The following is a 20664-nucleotide window of genomic DNA, read 5'->3' on the forward strand; positions in this document are numbered from 1 at the left end:
CCCTTTCCTGCATGGCATGGACTTAACAGTCCATGCTGTGCAGGGTCTTGCTTTGGTGTTCCCATTGCGTTGTCTTTCTAAGGCTCACTGCCAAGGACAACCAAAGCACCGTCAGTCAGACCAGGAGAAAACTCCTAATCTGGCGGGTGGTCAGCAAACAAGTTTAGTGGTGTTTGAGCACCGTAATCAGGACCTTAGTCTAAGGAGCGTTAAGACCATTGCGACCTGGAGACGTGACTCTGGCCACACCTGGCACTAAATGACCAGTTTACTGAATGATTTATAGTTAGGCATTTTTTTTCTAACCACAGCTTTGTTGAAGGTTAGGGGCTGCAGAAACTCTGCTGAAGTTGGTTAGGGGTGCTTAGAACATCGCAAGCGATCGCCAGTTAGGCAACAAGTATCTGTTATGCAATCCCCTAATCAGGCAACCATCGTCCTTCACACAATCCCCATTCGGGCAACCGGCATCTGTCATAATATCCCCATTTGGACAGCTAGCATTCATCATGATATCTCAATTTTGACAATCGATAGCCATCACATAGTTGTAATTTGGGCAACTATCATCTTTCACACAATTCCCATTCAGACAATCAGTGTCCATCATGAAGTCATCATTCAGGTAACCAGCATCCATTAGGCAATCCATAACCAGCATCCATAGGGTAACCTTTATTCAAGTAACAAACATCTGTCACACAAACCTCAACAAACATCCATCATGCAATCCCATTCTGGTAATCAGCATCCATCACACATTCCGCAACAAGCATCGATCATGCAATCCCCATTCAAGAATCCAACATCATTCACTCAGTTTGTAACCAGCGTCCATTATAAAGTCCTCATTCAAGCAACTGATATCTGTCACACAATCTATAACCTTACTTAAAGTTCACAGCTTAACAGCATGTCATTACAACACCCTGACTGTATTACTGTTCGGCATGGGCTCCTCGCGGATTGCTGACCGTGCTGGCTTCTTGCTACAGCACATTTTCTTTGCCAGTGGCACTAGAATTATGTGGCAGTGGAAGACCAAATATACGGCAGCTTTGACAAACTGTGTGGCTAGAAAGCGCTAAATATTACGCATGATGAGGTACTATTTTGAAATTTCAACCCACAATAATGCCAGTGGCGGCTGGCATGTACCAAGGGTGGTAAGCAGGGGGACACAAACAAAATTAAAATAAAGTAAAATACAATTAACGTCCTGGGCAATCGGTCTTTTCTGAAGGCAGGCTCCAACGTGGTACCCAGCCAACTCCCCTAACCAATCCTGGCGCTGCTCTCACCAACATGATAGCAGCACCAGGATTGGAGGGAGAAGCCTCACTCACCGCTCTCAAGAGCACTGGAGGCCTGCACTTTCTCTAACCCAGCTGTCTAAGACAGCTAGGTTAGAGAAGTTTAAAATGCACATGTCAAGCTTGCCGTCGTAAGACAGCCGACAAAAGAGAAATGCACATTTTAAAGCACACAGCCCCCTCCTGCCACTTGGCAACACTGGTCCCGCCCCGCCCTATCACTCAGTTCGGGACGGGTCGGTTGCTGAAAAATAAAATGGTAATAAATAAACTTTATTACCATTTTATTTTTCAGCTCTGGCATGGGGCTTTTCTTTGTTGGCGAAGCGCCTCTGCTCAAACAGAGGAGCCACCCCTGATTAATGCAGTCAGTTCAAATGTTTCACGTTATTAGTAGCACTGAACACACGAGTACAGCAACTGAGGCGTGATTAACGAACCTTTGTCAAACATTTGCCAAAGCTTGGCACTCACCTGTCACACTTTTTGTAGTTACTATATGGAAAGTGTGGTTAATCCATTATTATATATAAAACACTGCAGTAGCATACTCTCATAATTGCATAAGCATTTGGTTATACCCAGGTTCACTGGAATTATCTGGCAGGTGAGTACCAAATTATGTGGCAGAGTTAACAAAATTATACAGCAGAAACAGCAAATTATGCAGCATATTTTGTAACACTATTACTACATTATGTCATTTACACACATGTTAATACTGTTAAATCAAAGGTTTCACCCTATTAATAACTCTTTCACATTCAAATACAGCAATAAACTACTGAAAGGTGAACAATCAACCTTTGGGAAGGGTCTTCCACTGTGCAGCAGCCCATGATGCTGCATTTTTTAGCAATGTTTAATCTCTTTGTAGGCGTTGAAATAAATTGCAGTACCTCATTTTTTAGGTTTCGCCTACACAATGTCTTATTGGTAATATTTAACCGCATCGTTGCGGCACATCTTCCCCTGCTGCGCTGGAATATGCAAAAACCCATTGTTCATGACGAGCTGGGCTCGTCATGAGCGTGCTGGGAGGCTACCTCATGACGAGCCCAGCTCGTCATGAGCGTCGAAGGGGTTAAGGTAACAAAAATGATTATAACACTTTTTAGGTCTCGGTAACGAGAACTATTGTCGCCGAGTAAGCTCGCAAGGGAACACAGAGCGGTGCACGAGCCGACCAGGGTCTGTGCTCGCGCACACTCAAAGGCAGGCAGGCAGGCACACGCCAGACACACACAGACAGACAGACACACGCACACACACACACGCACACACACACACACCCTCCCTCTCTGCCCACTCCCTCTCTGCCGCCCCCCCTCTACCCCCACTCACCGGGCTCTTACCTTCCGCAGCGGGTCAGTCACGGCAGCAGGCAGGCTCGGTGTCTTCTCCGGCGATCTTCAGCTGATATGCACGCCCACGCTGCGTCTCGTGTGCGCCCACCACGCTGTTTTGCGCCCGTTGATCCTCAGCTTGTGATTACTACTCCTTCTAACCCGGATTCTAAATTACTATTTCTTGGTTCTCTAACTCCACTCTGTTGATTCGTAACAAACTGATATTCAGCACATTTCACAGTCTCGCTTTTGCTTCTCATAAATACAATAAGATTATTTTAAGCAAATGTCTACCCTTCTTTTGGTTCTGTGCCTATTATGCTTCGGACTATAGAGTTTTGGAAAGTGTGGTGGAAGATTCCATGATATCAGCGGCGCGCACAGTGCAGAGTGAGTGTGCAGAGTGCAGAGTAGTGAGTGCAGAGTAGTGAGTGCAGAGTAGTGAGTGCAGAGAGAGTGTGCAGAGAGAGTGTGCAGAGTAGTGAGTGCAGAGTGTGCAGAGTAGTGAGTGTGCAGAGAGAGTGTGCAGAGAGAGTGTGCAGAGAGAGTGTGCAGAGTAGTGAGTGCAGAGTAGTGAGTGCAGAGTAGTGAGTGCAGAGTAGTGAGTGCAGAGTGAGTGAGTGCAGAGTGAGTGAGTGCAGAGTGAGTGTGCAGAGTAGTGAGTGTGCAGAGTAGTGAGTGTGCAGAGTTGTGAGTGCAGAGTGGTGAGTGCAGAGAGCAAAGTAGTGAGTGCAGGGTAGTGAGTGCAGAGTAGTGAGTAGTGAGTGCAGAGTAGTGAGTGCAGAGTAGTGAGTGCAGAGTAGTGAGTGCAGAGTAGTGAGTAGTGAGTGCAGAGTAGTGAATATTGAGTGCAGAGTAGTGAGTGCAGAGTTGTGAGTGCAGTGTAGTGAGTAGTGAGTGCAGAGTAGTGAGTAGTGAGTGCAGAGTAGTGAGTAGTGAGTGCAGAGTAGTGAGTAGTGAGTGCAGAGTAGTGAGTGCAGAGTAGTGAGTGCAGAGTAGTGAGCGCAGAGTAGTGAGTAGTGAGTGCAGAATAGTGAGTAGTGAGTGCAGAGTAGTGAGTAGTGAGTGCAGAGTAGTGAGTAGTGAGTGCAGAGTAGTGAGTAGTGAGTGCAGAGTAGTGAGTGCAGAGTAGTGAGTGCAGAGTAGTGAGTGTAGAGTAGTGAGTAGTGAGTGCAGAGTAGTGAGTAGTGAGTGCAGAGTAGTGAGTGCAGAGTAGTGAGTGCAGAGTAGTGAGTAGTGAGTGCAGAGTAGTGAGTGCAGAGTAGTGAGTGCAGAGCAGTGAGTGCAGAGTAGTGAGTGCAGAGTAGTGAGTAGTGAGTGCAGAGTAGTGAGTAGTGAGTGCAGAGTAGTGAGTGCAGAGTAGTGAGTGCAGAGTAGTGAGTAGTGAGTGCAGAGTAGTGAGTAGTGAGTGCAGAGTAGTGAGTAGTGAGCGCAGAGTAGTGAGTGCAGAGTAGTGAGTAGTGAGTGCAGAGTAGTGAGTGCAGAGTAGTGAGTAGTGAGTGCAGAGTAGTGAGTAGTGAGTGCAGAGTAGTGAGTAGTGAGTGCAGAGTAGTGAGTGCAGAGTAGTGAGTGCAGAGTAGTGAGTAGTGAGTGCAGAGTAGTGAGTGCAGAGTAGTGAGTAGTGAGTGCAGAGTAGTGAGTAGTGAGTGCAGAGTAGTGAGTGCAGAGTAGTGAGTGGTGAGTGCAGAGTAGTGAGTGCAGAGTAGTGAGTGCAGAGTAGTGAGTAGTGAGTGCAGAGTAGTGAGTAGTGAGTGCAGAGTAGTGAGTAGTGAGTGCAGAGTAGTGGGTGCAGAGTAGTGAGTAGTGAGTGCAGAGTAGTGAGTAGTGAGTGCAGAGTAGTGAGTAGTGAGTAGTGAGTGCAGAGTAGTGAGTAGTGAGTAGTGAGTGCAGAGTAGTGAGTAGTGAGTGCAGAGTAGTAAGTAGTGAGTAGTGAGTGCAGAGTAGTGAGTAGTGAGTGCAGAGTAGTGAGTAGTGAGTGCAGAGTAGTGAGTGCAGAGTAGTGAGTAGTGAGTGCAGAGTAGTGAGTGCAGAGTAGTGAGTGCAGAGTAGTGAGTGCAGAGCAGTGAGTGCAGAGTAGTGAGTGCAGAGTAGTGAGTAGTGAGTGCAGAGTAGTGAGTAGTGAGTGCAGAGTAGTGAGTGCAGAGTAGTGAGTAGTGAGTGCAGAGTAGTGAGTAGTGAGTGCAGAGTAGTGAGTAGTGAGCGCAGAGTAGTGAGTAGTGAGTGCAGAGTAGTGAGTGCAGAGTAGTGAGTAGTGAGTGCAGAGTAGTGAGTGCAGAGTAGTGAGTAGTGAGTGCAGAGTAGTGAGTGCAGAGTAGTGAGTAGTGAGTGCAGAGTAGTGAGTGCAGAGTAGTGAGTGCAGAGTAGTGAGTGTAGAGTAGTGAGTAGTGAGTGCAGAGTAGTGAGTAGTGAGTGCAGAGTAGTGAGTGCAGAGTAGTGAGTAGTGAGTGCTGAGTAGTGAGTGCAGAGTAGTGAGTGCAGAGTAGTGAGTAGTGAGTGCAGAATAGTGAGTAGTGAGTGCAGAGTAGTGAGTGCAGAGTAGTGAGTAGTGAGTGCAGAGTAGTGAGTAGTGAGTGCAGAGTAGTGAGTGCAGAGTAGTGAGTGCAGAGTAGTGAGTGCAGAGTAGTGAGTGCAGAGTAGTGAGTAGTGAGTGCAGAGTAGTGAGTAGTGAGTGCAGAGTAGTGAGTAGTGAGTAGTGAGTAGTGAGTGCAGAGTAGTGAGTAGTGAGTGCAGAGTAGTGAGTAGTGAGTGCAGAGTAGTGAGTAGTGAGTGCAGAGTAGTGAGTAGTGAGTGCAGAGTAGTGAGTAGTGAGTGCAGATCAGTGAGTGCAGAGTAGTGAGTGCAGAGTAGTGAGTAGTGAGTGCAGAGTAGTGAGTGCAGAGTAGTGAGTGCAGAGTAGTGAGTAGTGAGTGCAGAGTAGTGAGTGCAGAGTAGTGAGTGCAGAGTAGTGAGTGCAGAGTGCAGAGTAGTGAGTGCAGAGTGCAGAGTAGTGAGTGCAGAGTAGTGAGTGCAGAGTAGTGAGTGCAGAGTAGTGAGTGCAGAGTAGTGAGTAGTGAGTGCAGAGTAGTGAGTAGTGAGTGCAGAGTAGTGAGTAGTGAGTGCAGAGTAGTGAGTGCAGAGTAGTGAGTAGTGAGTGCAGAGTAGTGAGTAGTGAGTGCAGAGTAGTGAGTAGTGAGTGCAGAGTAGTGAGTAGTGAGTGCAGAGTAGTGAATGCAGAGTAGTGAGTAGTGAGTGCAGAGAAGTGAGTAGTGAGTGCAGAGAAGTGAGTAGTGAGTGCAGAGTAGTGAGTGCAGAGTAGTGAGTGCAGAGTGCAGAGTAGTGAGTGCAGAGTGCAGAGTAGTGAGTGCAGAGTAGTGAGTAGTGAGTGCAGAGTAGTGAGTAGTGAGTGCAGAGTAGTGAGTAGTGAGTGCAGAGTAGTGAGTGCAGAGTAGTGAGTGCAGAGTAGTGAGTAGTGAGTGCAGAGTAGTGAGTAATGAGTAGTGAGTGCAGAGTAGTGAGTGAAGAGTAGTGAGTAGTGAGTGCAGAGTAGTGAGTAGTGAGTGCAGAGTAGTGAGTGCAGAGTAGTGAGTGCAGAGTAGTGAGTAGTGAGTGCAGAGTAGTGAGTAATGAGTAGTGAGTGCAGAGTAGTGAGTGAAGAGTAGTGAGTGCAGAGTAGTGAGTGCAGAGTAGTGAGTAGTGAGTGCAGAGTAGTGAGTAGTGAGTGCAGAGTAGTGAGCAGTGAGTAGTGAGTGCAGAGTAGTGATTAGTGAGTAGTGAGTGCAGAGTAGTGAGTAGTGAGTAGTGAGTGCAGAGTGGTGAGGGCAGAGTGGTGAGTGCAGAGTGGTGAGTGCAGAGTGGCGAGGGCAGAGTGGCGAGGGCAGAGTGGCGAGGGCAGAGTGGCGAGGGCAGAATGCAGAGTGAGTGTGCAGAGCAGTGAGTGCAGGTGCAGAGCGGTGTGTGCTGTTGAGTGGTGTGTGCTGTGTATTGACAATGTAAATGACAATGCCATTTATTTATGATTTAAAGAAAAAAAAAGAAATGTCATGAGCAATGCCAATATCTCTACCTTTAATGATGCCGAGACCATTGCATTGTAAATGCTTGTTTATAATAACTTTTTAACATACTGCACGGGAACCATGGTGCTCTACAGCATAGCTTAAAGACATTGGGAAAGCCAAAAGCTCTGACTAAACACTTATAAGGTCCCAAAAGCGAGACCTATTGGCTATGCCAATGCTTGTGTTTTCAAATGCTTCCCCAGGCTGTTCTGCAGACTAGGCCTTTGTGCAGAGTGATTACAAAATAATTTTAATATATGCTATGTGATACACTTGCAGTGCTTCCACGAATCAATGTGAGGATGCAAATTTCATTTTTAGCTACCATTTTCAAATTTCTTCACATTTATAGATCAGTTAAAACTTATACTAGTACATTTTGTTTCTTTATATACACTTTATTAATCTATTGATTTTATTTAATTTTCTAAGCAGTCACAGACACCCAGAGTAGACTTTGAGGACCACCATGGGTCAGCGGACCACAGGTTAAGAACCTCAGGTGTAGTCAGTGAACTACCTCAATATCTGTGGTATGTTGTTTCTCAGAACCAGGGAATAGGTTAGTCGTATTATGAGACTCCGAGGCAGCAGGACAAAAATCCAGATTGGCATTATGAATAATGAACTGGAGAGGTGATAGTAATTCCAGAATTCAGTTTAAGCCCCTAACAAAATTAGAAGAATAATCCAAAAATAATAAACTATGTTTTAGACCTGGATGAGCGGGGTATCTCTGTGTAGGTATCCATAAGGGAAGTGAGGGATACTTTCTAACATTGAACATGTTGGATCTCATCATTGAGTAACATTGTATCATACTCCAAATTCAGTAAGTGAGGTCTGGCTCTCCAAGGCCAACTATTCTAATTTGGGACTCATACCATATAAATTGTGCTTGCACCTGGCATGCTCCTGCATTCATGGTAATTACACTTATGGCATGCTGCGCTGCGACCATCTGTTCTATTTGTGCGTGGTAGTATGAAATAGTCTTTGTGTAGGCTCTTGGTGTGTAGACCCTCTTTTCCTTCAGATTCCCTGGCCTCGTGTCCTATGCCCTGATTAAAAATTAACTGTCCTTTCCATTTTTACAAGACCCTTTCTCTGAATCTACATGACACCATTTCCTGGCCTATGTTAAAACCTTTGGTGCAGTTGTCCACTACTACTTTCCTCACCACTATCTAACGCCGCCTTTTAGTCGAGAATGTACTACCCCTTCAAGGAATGCTGGGCCCATAGGGTAATCCTATTCTCATTTGGCACTTCCCGCCTCCCCTATCACTTGATGTACGTGTTTTCTTCATTTAAAGAACATATCTGGCTATCTCAGTCGGAGGGGCTTACTGGAGCTTGCCTACACTGTAATCATTATTCCTCAGTAGATTATCTACTATCACTCCATTGCTCCCTGGGGGCTTAAGAGCACCAAATATTATGTCTCGCTCCTTACACAATATCAGTGATAAATTTGATGTATCTAACTTTCCCACAGGCAAATATGATTCTTGTTTCTTTCCTATTTCCAGAGCCTTTATACTTTCATTCTTTTCTATATCAAAGATTGTTAATGCCTAATGATGTGCTGAGTTTTGCAAGACATGTGTGAGCTGGCATATGTTGTATGTGGTGCTTTGTCCCAGGATAAACTCACATTGGTCATAAAGTGAACAGGATCCAACTATTGGCATCAGTCATTTAGCTAGTGTCTTGCTAAATTTTTTTACAATGATCATATGTCCATGTGACATACCTTCTAATGGGTCTCTATCCAGTTTAGGAATCATGGTTCTAAGAGGCTCATGCGTTTTTTCTACTTCAAGTTCTTTAAGAAAAATATCCAGCAGTTTTTCAGATCAGATATTCTGTTACATAGGTTTGTTGGGAAACTATCACTTCCCCGGAACTTGGTGTTTTTGAAAAGTCAGCTATTGCCTCCAAGATCTCCTCCTCAGTCAATGAGGCTTCTAATTTGGCTATTGGTTCATCAGGCAGGCGAGGGATTGCAGGCCCGTCAATATATGGGTTGATCCCTGCAGTGTCTTCTTGAGGTGATTGCCAGTTATACTTTTGCTATAAGTTCTTTGAGGGCCTCATTGATACCTGAATGCATAGGTAGTATTGTCGCTCTCACTTAGTCACATTATCATTGTTTCTGGGCGTTTTTTCCAGTAGTCATTTCCAAAGCCTACCTGTTTTATCCCTTTACATGAACAGATTTTGTCGATGTGTAATCTGCGTGAACTGAGACAGTCAAATCATACATCTTGAATGGCTCTTCCAATTGTTACAAGTTCCTCCCTGTTTTTCTCATCCAATGGTACTAATCTACTCTAACTATTCTAGGTGGTCCTCTTATGTCATCAGCATGTTCTAATTGTAGGTGTGTGCCTTACATGGTAGACATGTATACTCCCCTCAACACGACTTTCATGGCCGCTCATTCTACTGCCCTCAAAACAGTTGTTCCCCAATTTTCCTCAAGGTGAAGATTGACTGTATCTTTGACTATCTCTGCAAAGGCATTCGCCTGCAGAGCTTCAGCTCTCAGTTTCCAGCTTGGGACTGTTGTCCTATTGGGGCCCCCGATCCCCACCCGGGTCAGTATCAGTGGGTAATGATCCAATAGGATTCATCCTGATACTGCGCATATGTACACTATAATAGCACCCTCTTGTAAACGAAAATGTTCAAATATGTGGCATGCAATGTACAGTAAAATACATTTTTGGGGGTTTTGTACTAGTCATATACACACTGAGCCCAAGTCCCTCATAACCTCTGATAGCACCGCCAACATGCTCGCTTTTATGGTCGCTCTCCAAGTGTAGCTATCAAATTGTGTATTTAAGAAATAGTTTGTTTTCCTTCTCCCCCTTATCGTAGAGATGTGAACATAGGGTGTTACTACTTGTGATACTTATCTAAAGAAATCTTTAACATCTGTACTCGGCACTTAAATACTGACCATGGGTGTCTCTCTACCATTAAGTAGCCCATGAACTACCATATATTTTCCACTTCGTCTGGTTTAACAATGAGGTGTAGGAATGGCTGCTCTACTTTTTGTGAAGTTTAGTTTCTTCTAATTTAGTGAGATGTGTGTCTTAGAGGTATAATGCTCCCCCTCGTATTGTTTAAAATAAGTATGGACTCTATATTTTTTAGCATAGTTATTTGTTCCTTGAATGTTCCCCGAGAGGACAATAATATATTATATTTTCCCTCGGTTGAGACATGCCGTTTTCTTCTTCCCTCCAATGTCTTCTCTACTCTGTGCCCAAATGTTTTCCCGCAGTATTGCTGTCTATTCACGTGTCACACATACATCATTGCTTTAGTTGTTCGCCACATGTTTTATGTTTCCTGAGCTAGAATGGTGCTGAACATTCCCCACTTCTCCTTACCCCAGATGGCATTTCTAACGAGATGTTGCACGCATTTTCTCTTTTCCCCACCCATTTTAGACACAAAACTACTCTATGCAATAAGATAGCCCCTACTGCTCAATGATGTAGTTAGTGCTGTAAGATACTCTAAGTGCCAACATTTCATAAACTACTTCAATGATAGGTATCATCAAGTCAATCAATCAATCAATCAGCAATTTGTATAGCGCGCTACTCACCCAGTAGGGTCTCAAGGCGCGGGTGGGGGTGGGGGGGGTGGGGGGGGTCCGTTACTGCTCGAAAAGCCAGGTCTTGAGTCGTTTCCTGAAGGAGAGGTGGTCCTGGGTCAGCCGTAGGTGGATGGGGAGGGAGTTCCATGTCTTGGCCGCCAGGTAGGAGAAGGATCTTCCTCCAGTGGTGGCTCTGCGGATGCGTGGTACGGCGGCGAGGGCGAGGCTGGACGATCGTAGCTGGCGGGTGGGTGTGTAGAAAGTGAGGAGGCTGTTGAGGTACTTCGGGCCCATGTCGTGGAGAGCCTTGTGTGCGTAGGTGAGGAGTCTGAACGTGATCCTCTTGTTGACGGGGAGCCAGTGCAGGTCTCTCAGGTGGGTCGAGATGTGGCTGTGGCGAGGGATGTCCAGGATGAGTCGTGCAGAGGCGTTCTGTATGCGCTGGAGTCTTTTCTGTAGTTTGGCAGTAGTTCCCGCGTAGAGGGTGTTCCCGTAGTCCAGTCGGCTGGTGACGAGTGCCTGGGTGACTGTCTTCCTGGTTTCCGTGGGGATCCATCGGAAGATCTTACGGAGCATGCGCAGGGTGTTGAAGCACGATGACGACACGGCGTTGACTTGTCTGGTCATAGAGAGGGAGGAGTCCAGGATGAAGCCCAGGTTTCGTGCGTGATCCGTTGGCTTGGGGGTGGTGCCCAGGGCAGGGGGCTACCAGGAGTCATCCCAGGCAGAGGGCGATGATCCCAGGATGAGGACTTCCGTCTTGTCTGAGTTCAGTTTCAGGCGGCTGTTCTTCATCCACTCGGCGACGTCTTTCATCCCTTCGTGTAGGCAGGCTCTGGTGGTGGCGGGGTCGTTGGTGAGTGAGAGGATCAGCTGGGTGTCGTCGGCGTAGGAGATGATGTTGAGGTTGTGTTGGCGTGCGATGGCTGCGAGGGGGCTCATGTAGACGTTGAAGAGGGTGGGGCTGAGAGAGGATCCTTGTGGTACGCCGCAGATGACTTCAGTGGCCTTGGATCTGAACGGGGGTAGGCGGACTTTCTGGGTCTTCCGGCGAGGAACGAGATGATCCACTCCAGAGCCATCCCTTGGATAACGATGTTGCTGAGGCGCTGTACTAGAGTGCGGTGGCAGACAGTGTCAAACGCCGCAGATAGGTCCAGGAGGATGAGGGCCGCTGTTTCACCATTGTCGAGCAGGGATCTGATGTCGTCGGTGGCTGCGATGAGGGCGGTCTCGGTGCTGTGGTTGGCTCGGAAGCCGGACTGCGAAGGGTCGAGGGATCCGTTTGTCTCGAGGAAGGCGGCGAGTTGTCTGTTGGCGGTCTTCTCGATGACTTTGGCAGGAAAAGGGAGGAGCGAGATGGGGCGGAAGTTCTTGAGGTCGGTGGGGTCCGCTGTTGGTTTCTTCAGGAGGGCGCGGAGCTCGGCGTGCTTCCAGCTCTCCAGGAAGGTGGCGGTGTTGAAGGAGATGTTGAGGATGTCCCGGAGTTGGGGTGCGATGATGGAGACGGCCTTGTTGAAGACGTGGTGGGGGCAGGGGTCAGTTGGTGATCCGGAGTGGATGGTGTTCATCGTGCGGGTGGTGTCTTCGGTGCTGACCGGGGTCCAGTTGCAGAGGGTGGTGGTGGGGGGCATTGGTTCGGTGGTTGGGTGCGTGGTCTGTGCGCCGAAGCTGTTGTGTATGTCGGCGATCTTGCGGTGGAAGAAGGTGGCGAGTGAGTCGCAGAGGTCTTGCGAGGGTGTGATGTCGTTGTTTCCGGCGTTGGGGTTGGAGAACTCTTTGACGATGCTGAAGAGTTCCTTGCTGTTGTGGGTGTTGTTGTCCAGTCGTTCTTTGAATGTTGTCCTTTTGGTGGTGCGGATCAGCTGGTGGTTTTTGCGGGTGGCGTTCTTGAGGGCAGTCATGTTTTCTGTGGTCTGGTCTTGGCGCCAGGCTTTTTCAAGGGTGCGGCAGTTTTTCTTGGATGTTTTGAGTTCGTCGGTGTACCAGGAGGCTTTCTTGCTGCCGGGCCAAGTCTACCGCAACAGACCCAACTCTTGTGCATGTCTGTTAGTGACCCAAAATCACGTCCCCTACAGTAATCCTATGTGCATTCTTGCATTTACGGCATCTGCAAGATTTTACCAAGGAGTCATTTTGCTCTGTATAACCTCTTTTAACTAACATTTGTGTATTGTTTCAACAGCTACTTCCTCTCCCTCAACAGGAATTCAGGATAATCATTTCCAACTTCTGCCATTAACCTCCTGAAACAATAAAAAGGGTTATTCTGCTCGTACAAGAATACGTGTGAATTTTTGCCAATGGTTGTCACCATTTCACATGTTCATATTCTCCTTGTTCTTTCAGCTCTTATGTTTGGGGCCTGTCATGTTCACAGCATTCTCAAGCACAGTGTTCTTTACTACTCACAGAGTTCCTGCTTCTCTGATGACCACTCTTGGTGTGCTTTGAGTTACAGAAGCTATCCTATGGCTTTTTCTCTGACTGCAGTGTTTCTTAAAGAGCCTCTGTGAGTTCTCCAGGATTCACACTTCCCCGAGATGCTTGCTTTTCTGTCTACTGATTTGAGCCATTCCCTCACCCCCTCTAGAGTAGTTGAAGAAGTGATCATGCTCGTTATAAATAATCCACAGTTTTGCCATAAATAGCAGCTTGAAAATATGGCCCTGCAGATTCACAGAAGAGCATACAGCTCAAAAATGTGCTCTATAGATATACCACAGTAATCAGACTGTAAAAATTTTCCCCACCAGAATATAGGTTGCAAATACCCCAAAAACCAAGAAAGTAGTATACAAAGTGTTCAAGACATTGATTAACAATATGACTGAAAATTTGGGTAAGATGAACAGTAAATGGCACAGCAACTTGATGAAGCTGGCTGGAAAGAGGCCTGTGTATTCGCTCCAACAGTGGCTATACTGGCATGTTCTGATTAGTTTAGGTGAATATATTCCACCGTATAGAACAAGTTACTTACCTTCAGTAACGATGTATCTGTAAAAGACATTGGTTAGTTGTAGATTCCTTACCTTAGAATTACCCGCATGCGTCAGAGTGGATCCGGATAATTTTTTCTTAGCATTGCCCCTGCGCGTCGGTAGGTGCCGTCGGTCCACTCCGTGTCAGTCGTCGGCATCGTGGTCGCAGGAATGACGTCGCGGTTCCTACTTAGACACCTATCTTGACGGCTGACGTCAGTTCTGACACGACTTTCCACGCCAGAAGCGCAGAGCCATGAAAAACACTAACCACTGGTGCGCCACAACTAGGGCCCTCTAAGGGAGTCCCTATCCCTAGAAGTCAGTTTGCAGAGCGGGTAGGATGGGTGGGGCGGTAAAGAATCTACAACAAAACTATCAGGTACATGCATCATTGTAGTCATTTGTGATTTCTTAATTGCGATTTTTAAGGAATCGCAATTAAGAATTCGCAAATGCCTATGCATGTAGTAATCTCAGAAAAATGTGTGATTTCTAAACATTCCTTACTTGCGACTCGCAATTAAGGAATCCCTCCCCATTCATTCCTATGGGCTGGAGGCCCATAGGAATGAATGGGAAGACATTTTCATTCTGCGAATCGCAATTAGCGATTCGCAAACGGAGAATGCGAATTCAAGGGTGCAGGGGTGTCCAAAGGACACCCTGTTGCACCCCTTAAATTGATATGTGCACCCATGTTACGCATACACATGTCCCAGAGGCATGTGTGTGCTTAACATGGGACCGTAAAAAATGCACTTTAATGGGTTTTTTTTTTTTTAAATCGCAATTTACCATCACCTTACATGTGATGGTAAATTGCGATTCTTAATTGCGAAATCGCAAATCTTTTTACTTTCTTGCATTGCATTTAAGGAATCGTAAATTGCGATTCCTTAAATGCAATCGCATTGCGATTTCTTAAATTGCGAGGGGCTACTTGTTTCATGCATTCCAAAAGCAATTTTTGCGATCGCAAACGGCCGATTTTTGCGATTCGCACCGTTTGCGATCGCAAAATGCTTTGATGCATGTGCCTGTATGTCTCTTACAGATACATTTTTAGCAAAGGTAAGTAAGTTGTTCATCTGAAGGAGACAGTTAGTTGTAGATTCCTTACATTAGAATAGATACCCCAGCAATACCACCCTTGGTGGTGGGTTTGCGAACTAAGTTCACAACAGAAAGTCCTGGAGGACCGAACGGGCAAAATAGCCGTCCCTCCGGACTTGGCTGCCGAGGCAGTAATGTCAGGTGAAAGTGTGCAAGGAAGCCCACGTGGCTGCCTGGCAGATGTCAGGAAGTGCGACTCCACGTGCCAATGCAGTGGTTGCTACCGTAGCCCTAGTGAAATGAGCACAGCAGCCCCACTGGAGGTTCTTTTTTCGCTAAAGCGTAACAGGCTTTAATACAAAGGACAACCCATCGAGAGATGATATGGTTTTGAACAGCCCGACCTTTCTTGGCACCTACATAGCCAACGACGAGTTGATCTTCAACCCGGAAATCTTTTGTGTGGTCAAGGTAGAAGGACAGCGCACGTTTAGGGTCCAGTCGTTGGAGTCTGTCCTCCTCTTTGGAAGGGTGCAGAGGTGGGAAAAAGGCAGGCAAAGTGATTGTTTGTCCTATGACTCATCCAGCCTCCAGCCACTCACCAACATTCGTCAAGGAACTTAGAAAGTTTGTAGAAACGTTCTCATCGTTGGATAAGGCCCAATCCAATATTAAACGCATTTTTATCCTGCAGGTTTTCCATGGGGCAGGACTAGGCAGGGGCTGCTCGACCGGCTGCCCTTCATACCAAACCCCTCCCAGAGGACAACGCTCCATGCGCGGCCAATATCAAAATAATGTATGTTTCAACAACTTCTACCCGACAAGAGGGCAATGCTTTTGAGGTGGAGATGGATCAAGAGGACAAGCAGGCGATGCCTACCCAAATGACGAGTGTCCTTCCCTCTGCTCAGATCAGAGTGGTGGGGGGGGGGGGGCTTCGCAGGGTTTCTCTCAGCCTGGGCTTCTATCACCTCAGATGCTAGGGTCTCGCAGGCGGTTCAGAGCTTCCAAGTAGAACTTTACGACCACTCTTTCAGGTTTCACACCCATAGCACATATGTCTATTATCTACGGCGAGGTCTTGGCGCACTTACACAAAGGAGCCATAAGACACGCGGACCTGCATCCCAAAGGTTTCCTAAGAAAACATCTTTCTAGTTGACAAGTCTGACGGCGGCCACAGGCCAGTCATCATCTCCTAGATTACAATGAGTGGCTGGTGTACCGCCACTTCAAAATGGAAGTAATTAATCTCAAGGATGGACTGCTCCTGTTGGACTGGATGGTGCCCCTGGATTTGAAGGACGCCTACCTGTACATCCCAGTTTTTCCTCCCCATCGCAGATTTCTGCAATTCCGGTGGCGGGTTAAGTTTTCGAGTTCACCACACTCCCATTTAGCCTATCGTCGGCGCCATGGTGTTTTACCAAGGTGTTCAAGCCAGCGATATAGTTCCACGGGGCATCCGGTTAATCGTTTACCTGGACGACATGTTGCTCATGGCCCAATGCCCCCAGAAGTTGGTTTCTCAGCTTCAGTTGTTGATAGACCTCCTGCAAAGCCTGGGGTTCGTAATCAATGAAAAGAAATCGCTTCTCACCCCCTCCCAAAGTTCAACCTTCTTGGGCTTTATCGTGGACTCCACGTCAGCATCGCTCGGGAGATGGCCATGATATGGCACAAACTTTGCCAGACGATGGCCAGGACCTACGCATCTCTCCAAAACATTGCCTGCCTGGTGGGCCTCCTCTCCTCCTCCATTCAGGTGATATTTACGGGTCCGCTTCATTACCGGTCCCTACAATACCTAAAGGCGCACCACATGAGGTAGGATTTGATGTACACCCAATCGGTGCCCCTTACGGAAGGGGCCAGAGAGGGGATCGCATTGCCTGGTGGCTGACTCATATGGAGGCATGAAACTGAAGTGTAATCTTCGGTTCCATCCCCGATCTGGTCATGCAATCAGATGCCAGTAGGTGGGCTGGGGCACCAGTTGTGGGGAATTCTCCACAGGAGGAAGTTGATCATTATAAGAACAGAGTCTACACATAAATTGCCTAGAGCTCCTGGCGGGATTGCTCGTGGTCTAGTTTTGGACCAAAGACCGGATCCAATCCTGCGTTCTACTGAAAATGGACAATGTCTCGGCAGTGAGCTCTATCAATCAGCTAGGGGGCACCAGATTCTGGCAGACATGGCAAAGGAGTTCTGGAACTTCTGTCTGGAGCATCACATCTTGGTCATGGAGGAATACCTTCCGGGCAAGGCCAATCAGGTGGCGGATTAGAATTCCAACCATCTTCACGACTCCATCCTGTGGAAGCTGGATCCTCAGACCTTAATGTGTCTCTCAGCCTTTTGTGGCCTGGTCTTAATAGACCTGTTTCTGTCCATCTCGATCACAAGCTACCCCGGTTCTTCAGTTGGAGGCCGGACCCACAAGCGGTGGCAACCAACGTGTTTCTCTAGGACTGGAGCAAGAAACGGGGCTATGTCTTTCCCCTCTCCTCGATTATCCCTCAGTCATTGTCTCAGGTCCGCCGGCAGGCAGCAGAGATTGTCAGGATAGCCCCCATTTGGAGGTCAGAAGTTTGGTCTCCAGTTCTTCTGGAACTTTCCTGTTATTCTCCAATCTGACCCTGCTTCCACACTTTCTGCTGAATCTGGACCAGACACTGCCTCGCCTGTTATCAGAGGGTTCCCTCCAGTTGATGGTGTTGTGTATTACAGGCAACGCTGGTTGCTCTCAGGCCTTTAACGACAGGCTAAGTTCCTCCTATCCAAGGCCTAGGCGGACAGTATCACCAAATGATACCATTCTTCCTGGACGAGATGGGTTTGTTGGGGTCTGCAACGGAACCTGATTGCTGATATAGAACAGGTATTGAATTTCCTATCAGACCTAGCAGAGGACGGATTAGACTACCATTCAATTCACGCTGTTGGACCTGCCACTTTGGCAGGGCATGCTCCTGTAGACAGGGCCCCGGTTGGGGAGCATCCCTTTGTTTGCTGGCTGCTTCGAGTCATCCATCTTTCTCTTCCCCTTGAGCCATGCCATTCGGTTCTGTGGGATATCAATATAGTCCTAAACATTTTTCTGTCCTGGCAACCGAACAAGTACTTATCTAAAAAGGAACTTTCAGCTAAATTGTTGATGCTACTTTACATGGTTTCATGTACATGGGTCTCGGATGTGCGGGCCTTAGACAGTTCTGCGAGAGTGTTTTACCTAGACTGAGTAGTCTTTTCTGTGAGTCGGCATACCTAATCAAATACTCATACAATTGCTTACACAGCGTTCAATGACTCTCCCAAGTTACGTGTTTTGCACTGCCTGAAGACATATGAGGAAATGACCCAAGAGGTCTCCCCTCCAGCTCCTCATTACATTAAAGAAGCCATATAAGGCTGTATGCTCATCCACAATAGCTCATTGGGTCCGCTGGGTGATGCAGGAAGCAGGCAGAGATACCAAGAAATTTGGAGTACATTCCGCAAGAGGAGCAATGGCCTTCAAAGCATTCTTTTTGGGAGCATGTCAAAGAGAACCAGACTGGTACTCGGACCCTACCTTCAAGAGATTCTACTTTAAGCAGGTGGTGAGGGTGGCTCAGTTGGTGGTGAGCAAGCTTTGAACTAGCATAATCCTCGCCTCCAGTCCTGACATAGACTGAAAATGTGCCTAACGACATGAAAGTAAAATTCATTTCTATTAAGGACATAGAGGCAAAGATTATTCCACCCAACAATCATTAAGATGCGAACCCAAAACCCATATCATAGTAAGTAAGGCTGTTATCATTATGGTTATGACAACTGAATTCTCTGATGTAGATTTTTTGAAGTCCCCTGCCTTGTAAGAAATGTACGTTTACCATGTAACCTGTTCCGATAGAATACGATCCAAAATGATATCTGACATCACGTGTCTTTGCAAGAAACAATGAATCGAAACAGGACTTCTAGGCAATGAACTAATGGCGTGATTTGCGTGAAGAAAGTAGGAGTCCAGGCAGGACTGCCTGCCAGAGTACACAAATATTTGTAATCTGGCAGCCGCCCGGCGGCTCTGGTTGGTGGTCCTGGAGAGAGGGGAGGCCCGCTTCAAGATCGCCAAACTCTTAATCGAGCACTTAGTATTTACTCTCCCTCCCTTAACACTTTATGTCCCCGAAACTTCAGGATGAAGTTCAAAATCTCTTAGGATACTTCTTTAGCAAGACCTTTACTTTGCTGGTGTGGTTATGCCTGGAGCAGTCAGAAATCTGGGAGCAGAAGTCAGTGTCTCATGAAGTGCCAATGACAACCAAAGTTCCTAGTCCTTGCAGGCAACACCATAAAACAGGATAAACCTATAAGGAATCTAAAAGTGATTGGGCCGCTGGATTGATACAGTTAATGGAGTGCAAAGCAGCACACAGTCTTTGGTATGCAATTTAGGCATTAAGAAAGGTAAGGACTGGTAGGCTGACGTATTACAATGGGCAACCCAGGAGGGTATTGCTCTACTGCGTTAAAAGCGCAAGGGCAGGGGCACTTTGGAACACGCACCGGCTTGGGACACTATTCTTGCAGACTGTCAGAGAAGAAGCTGAGAGTGCGGCTGAATCCTCCAACTCAATGCCCCTTTGCCTGCTAGGCTTCCTGGGTTCTGATGCCTGAATCCCAGCAGTGCTGACAACTCCCCTCCATTATTATTATACTTCAGTATTGCGCCCGCTCCGATTTATCATGTTATACACAAACAAAATGGACACACGTCTTTTCTTATAGGCATGTATGTTCTAGATTGCTATCATGATGTCATATATATTATACATTGATACCCTTTACTTTCTTTAACGGTTAAAGTCTCCTTTGTTTGGACTAAACATCACGCAAGAGCTCCAAGGTATATTTTGTTCAACTGAAAGTGTTGTTATACGTTAATTCAACACTGTTTTCCACTCACACTTATCATGCTTTCACACTCCTGTATCCTCACAGTTAAAATCCATATGTAGTTCTTAATATACAAAAGACAATGGCCATGATTTAGAGTTTGACAGACGGGTTACTCCATCATAAACGTGACAGATATGCCGTCCCCCTTATTACAAGGTAATTATAATAAGGTGGACGGGATGTCTGTCACGTTTTTTATGAGTAACTCACCTGCTAAACTCTGAATCAGGCCTAAGCATTTTTTACATTTAAATGTCTAAGGTAATTTTAGCCTTTAACTCCAATTTTTCTTTTTACCATTATTAATAAGCATTCTATGAAGCAAAATAAAATGCTTCAAACACATTAGAAAATATTCTCCTCTAAGTTTACACAGCATAGAGATAACTGCCAAATCTATGCAGTGCTATCGCAACTCCTTCCCTGACATATATATCTCAACATACCAGCATGGACAATTTCTAACATTGTTAGTTGGCGTTCATGAAACTGTCGCATAGTTCGCCGTCTGTGGATCTGTAGCTGCCGTCTTAAATCCTCTTCCTCCTTCTGTTGTTGTAAAATAATAATTTCTTGTTCTCGTTTGGCCCTAAAATTAAAGTAAATAATTTGAATCAAGTGAAATGCTTATTCAAAAGACATTCATTTAAATGAAGTCATAGCTATGAATCTTTCTTGAGATCATCCCTGTGGACAAAGCAGTGCATCACTACATATTGTGCACCAGGCACAAAGCATACTTTAAGCATCTTGGGAACTTAATTGAACTATGTCTAGCAAACTTAGGCGAAAAGGAGCACAGTCTAGTGAAACATGAATATTTACTGTGAGGAGGATGAAATAAAAGGTTTGTGACTATCTACTGCTTGACTTCGAGATGATTCCTTGGGGTTTTCCACATATAGCGAAGCAGCTGTAGCCTATAAGAGTAATGTCATTTGGAGCAGATCTGCTAGCCCAAAGTAAGAAACAATGCTCGAGTCAGGCGTACACATGCCACCTTCTTCGAAAAGCTACTGAATGTTCAAGCAACAGGTGCTCAGTAATTCCATTCTCTGGGCTGCACCTGTTAAAAATGTTGTTGACCGCCACTTCAGGTGAATTAGTAATTTTCCCCAGGACTTGCGATGCAGGACTATTCACTTTAACGACAAAGCGGTAAGGAATGACTTCAGAGTCCCTGGGGTCATTATCAAACAAATATTAAGCCCTAAAAAAAAGGACTTGGGTCCTGGAATGCAAGTGGCAACTGTTAAAAAATCACCCAACTAAAGGTCTCAACTACACAATGCTAGAGAACCAGAGAGGCTTCGTAAGGCAAACAACATAGAAGAAGTACACTGCTCAATG

The 20664-nt window shown here is 46.3% G+C and overlaps 1 protein-coding gene across 1 annotated transcript in view; it reads right to left on the reverse strand.

Annotated features, from left to right (window-relative positions):
* The window catches only part of IQCB1 (IQ motif containing B1), a 378653-nt gene that overhangs the window by 218666 nt on the left and 139323 nt on the right, over positions 1-20664 (reverse strand). The window contains exon 11 of the mRNA XM_078682448.1: positions 19761-19903. Within this exon, the coding sequence (XP_078538574.1) occupies positions 19761-19903 (143 nt within the window). The remainder of the gene's footprint in view (positions 1-19760; positions 19904-20664) is intronic.

Source organism: Lissotriton helveticus, chromosome 3_1, assembly GCF_964261635.1.
Source record: "Lissotriton helveticus chromosome 3_1, aLisHel1.1, whole genome shotgun sequence".
Classification (NCBI taxonomy): domain Eukaryota; kingdom Metazoa; phylum Chordata; class Amphibia; order Caudata; family Salamandridae; genus Lissotriton; species Lissotriton helveticus.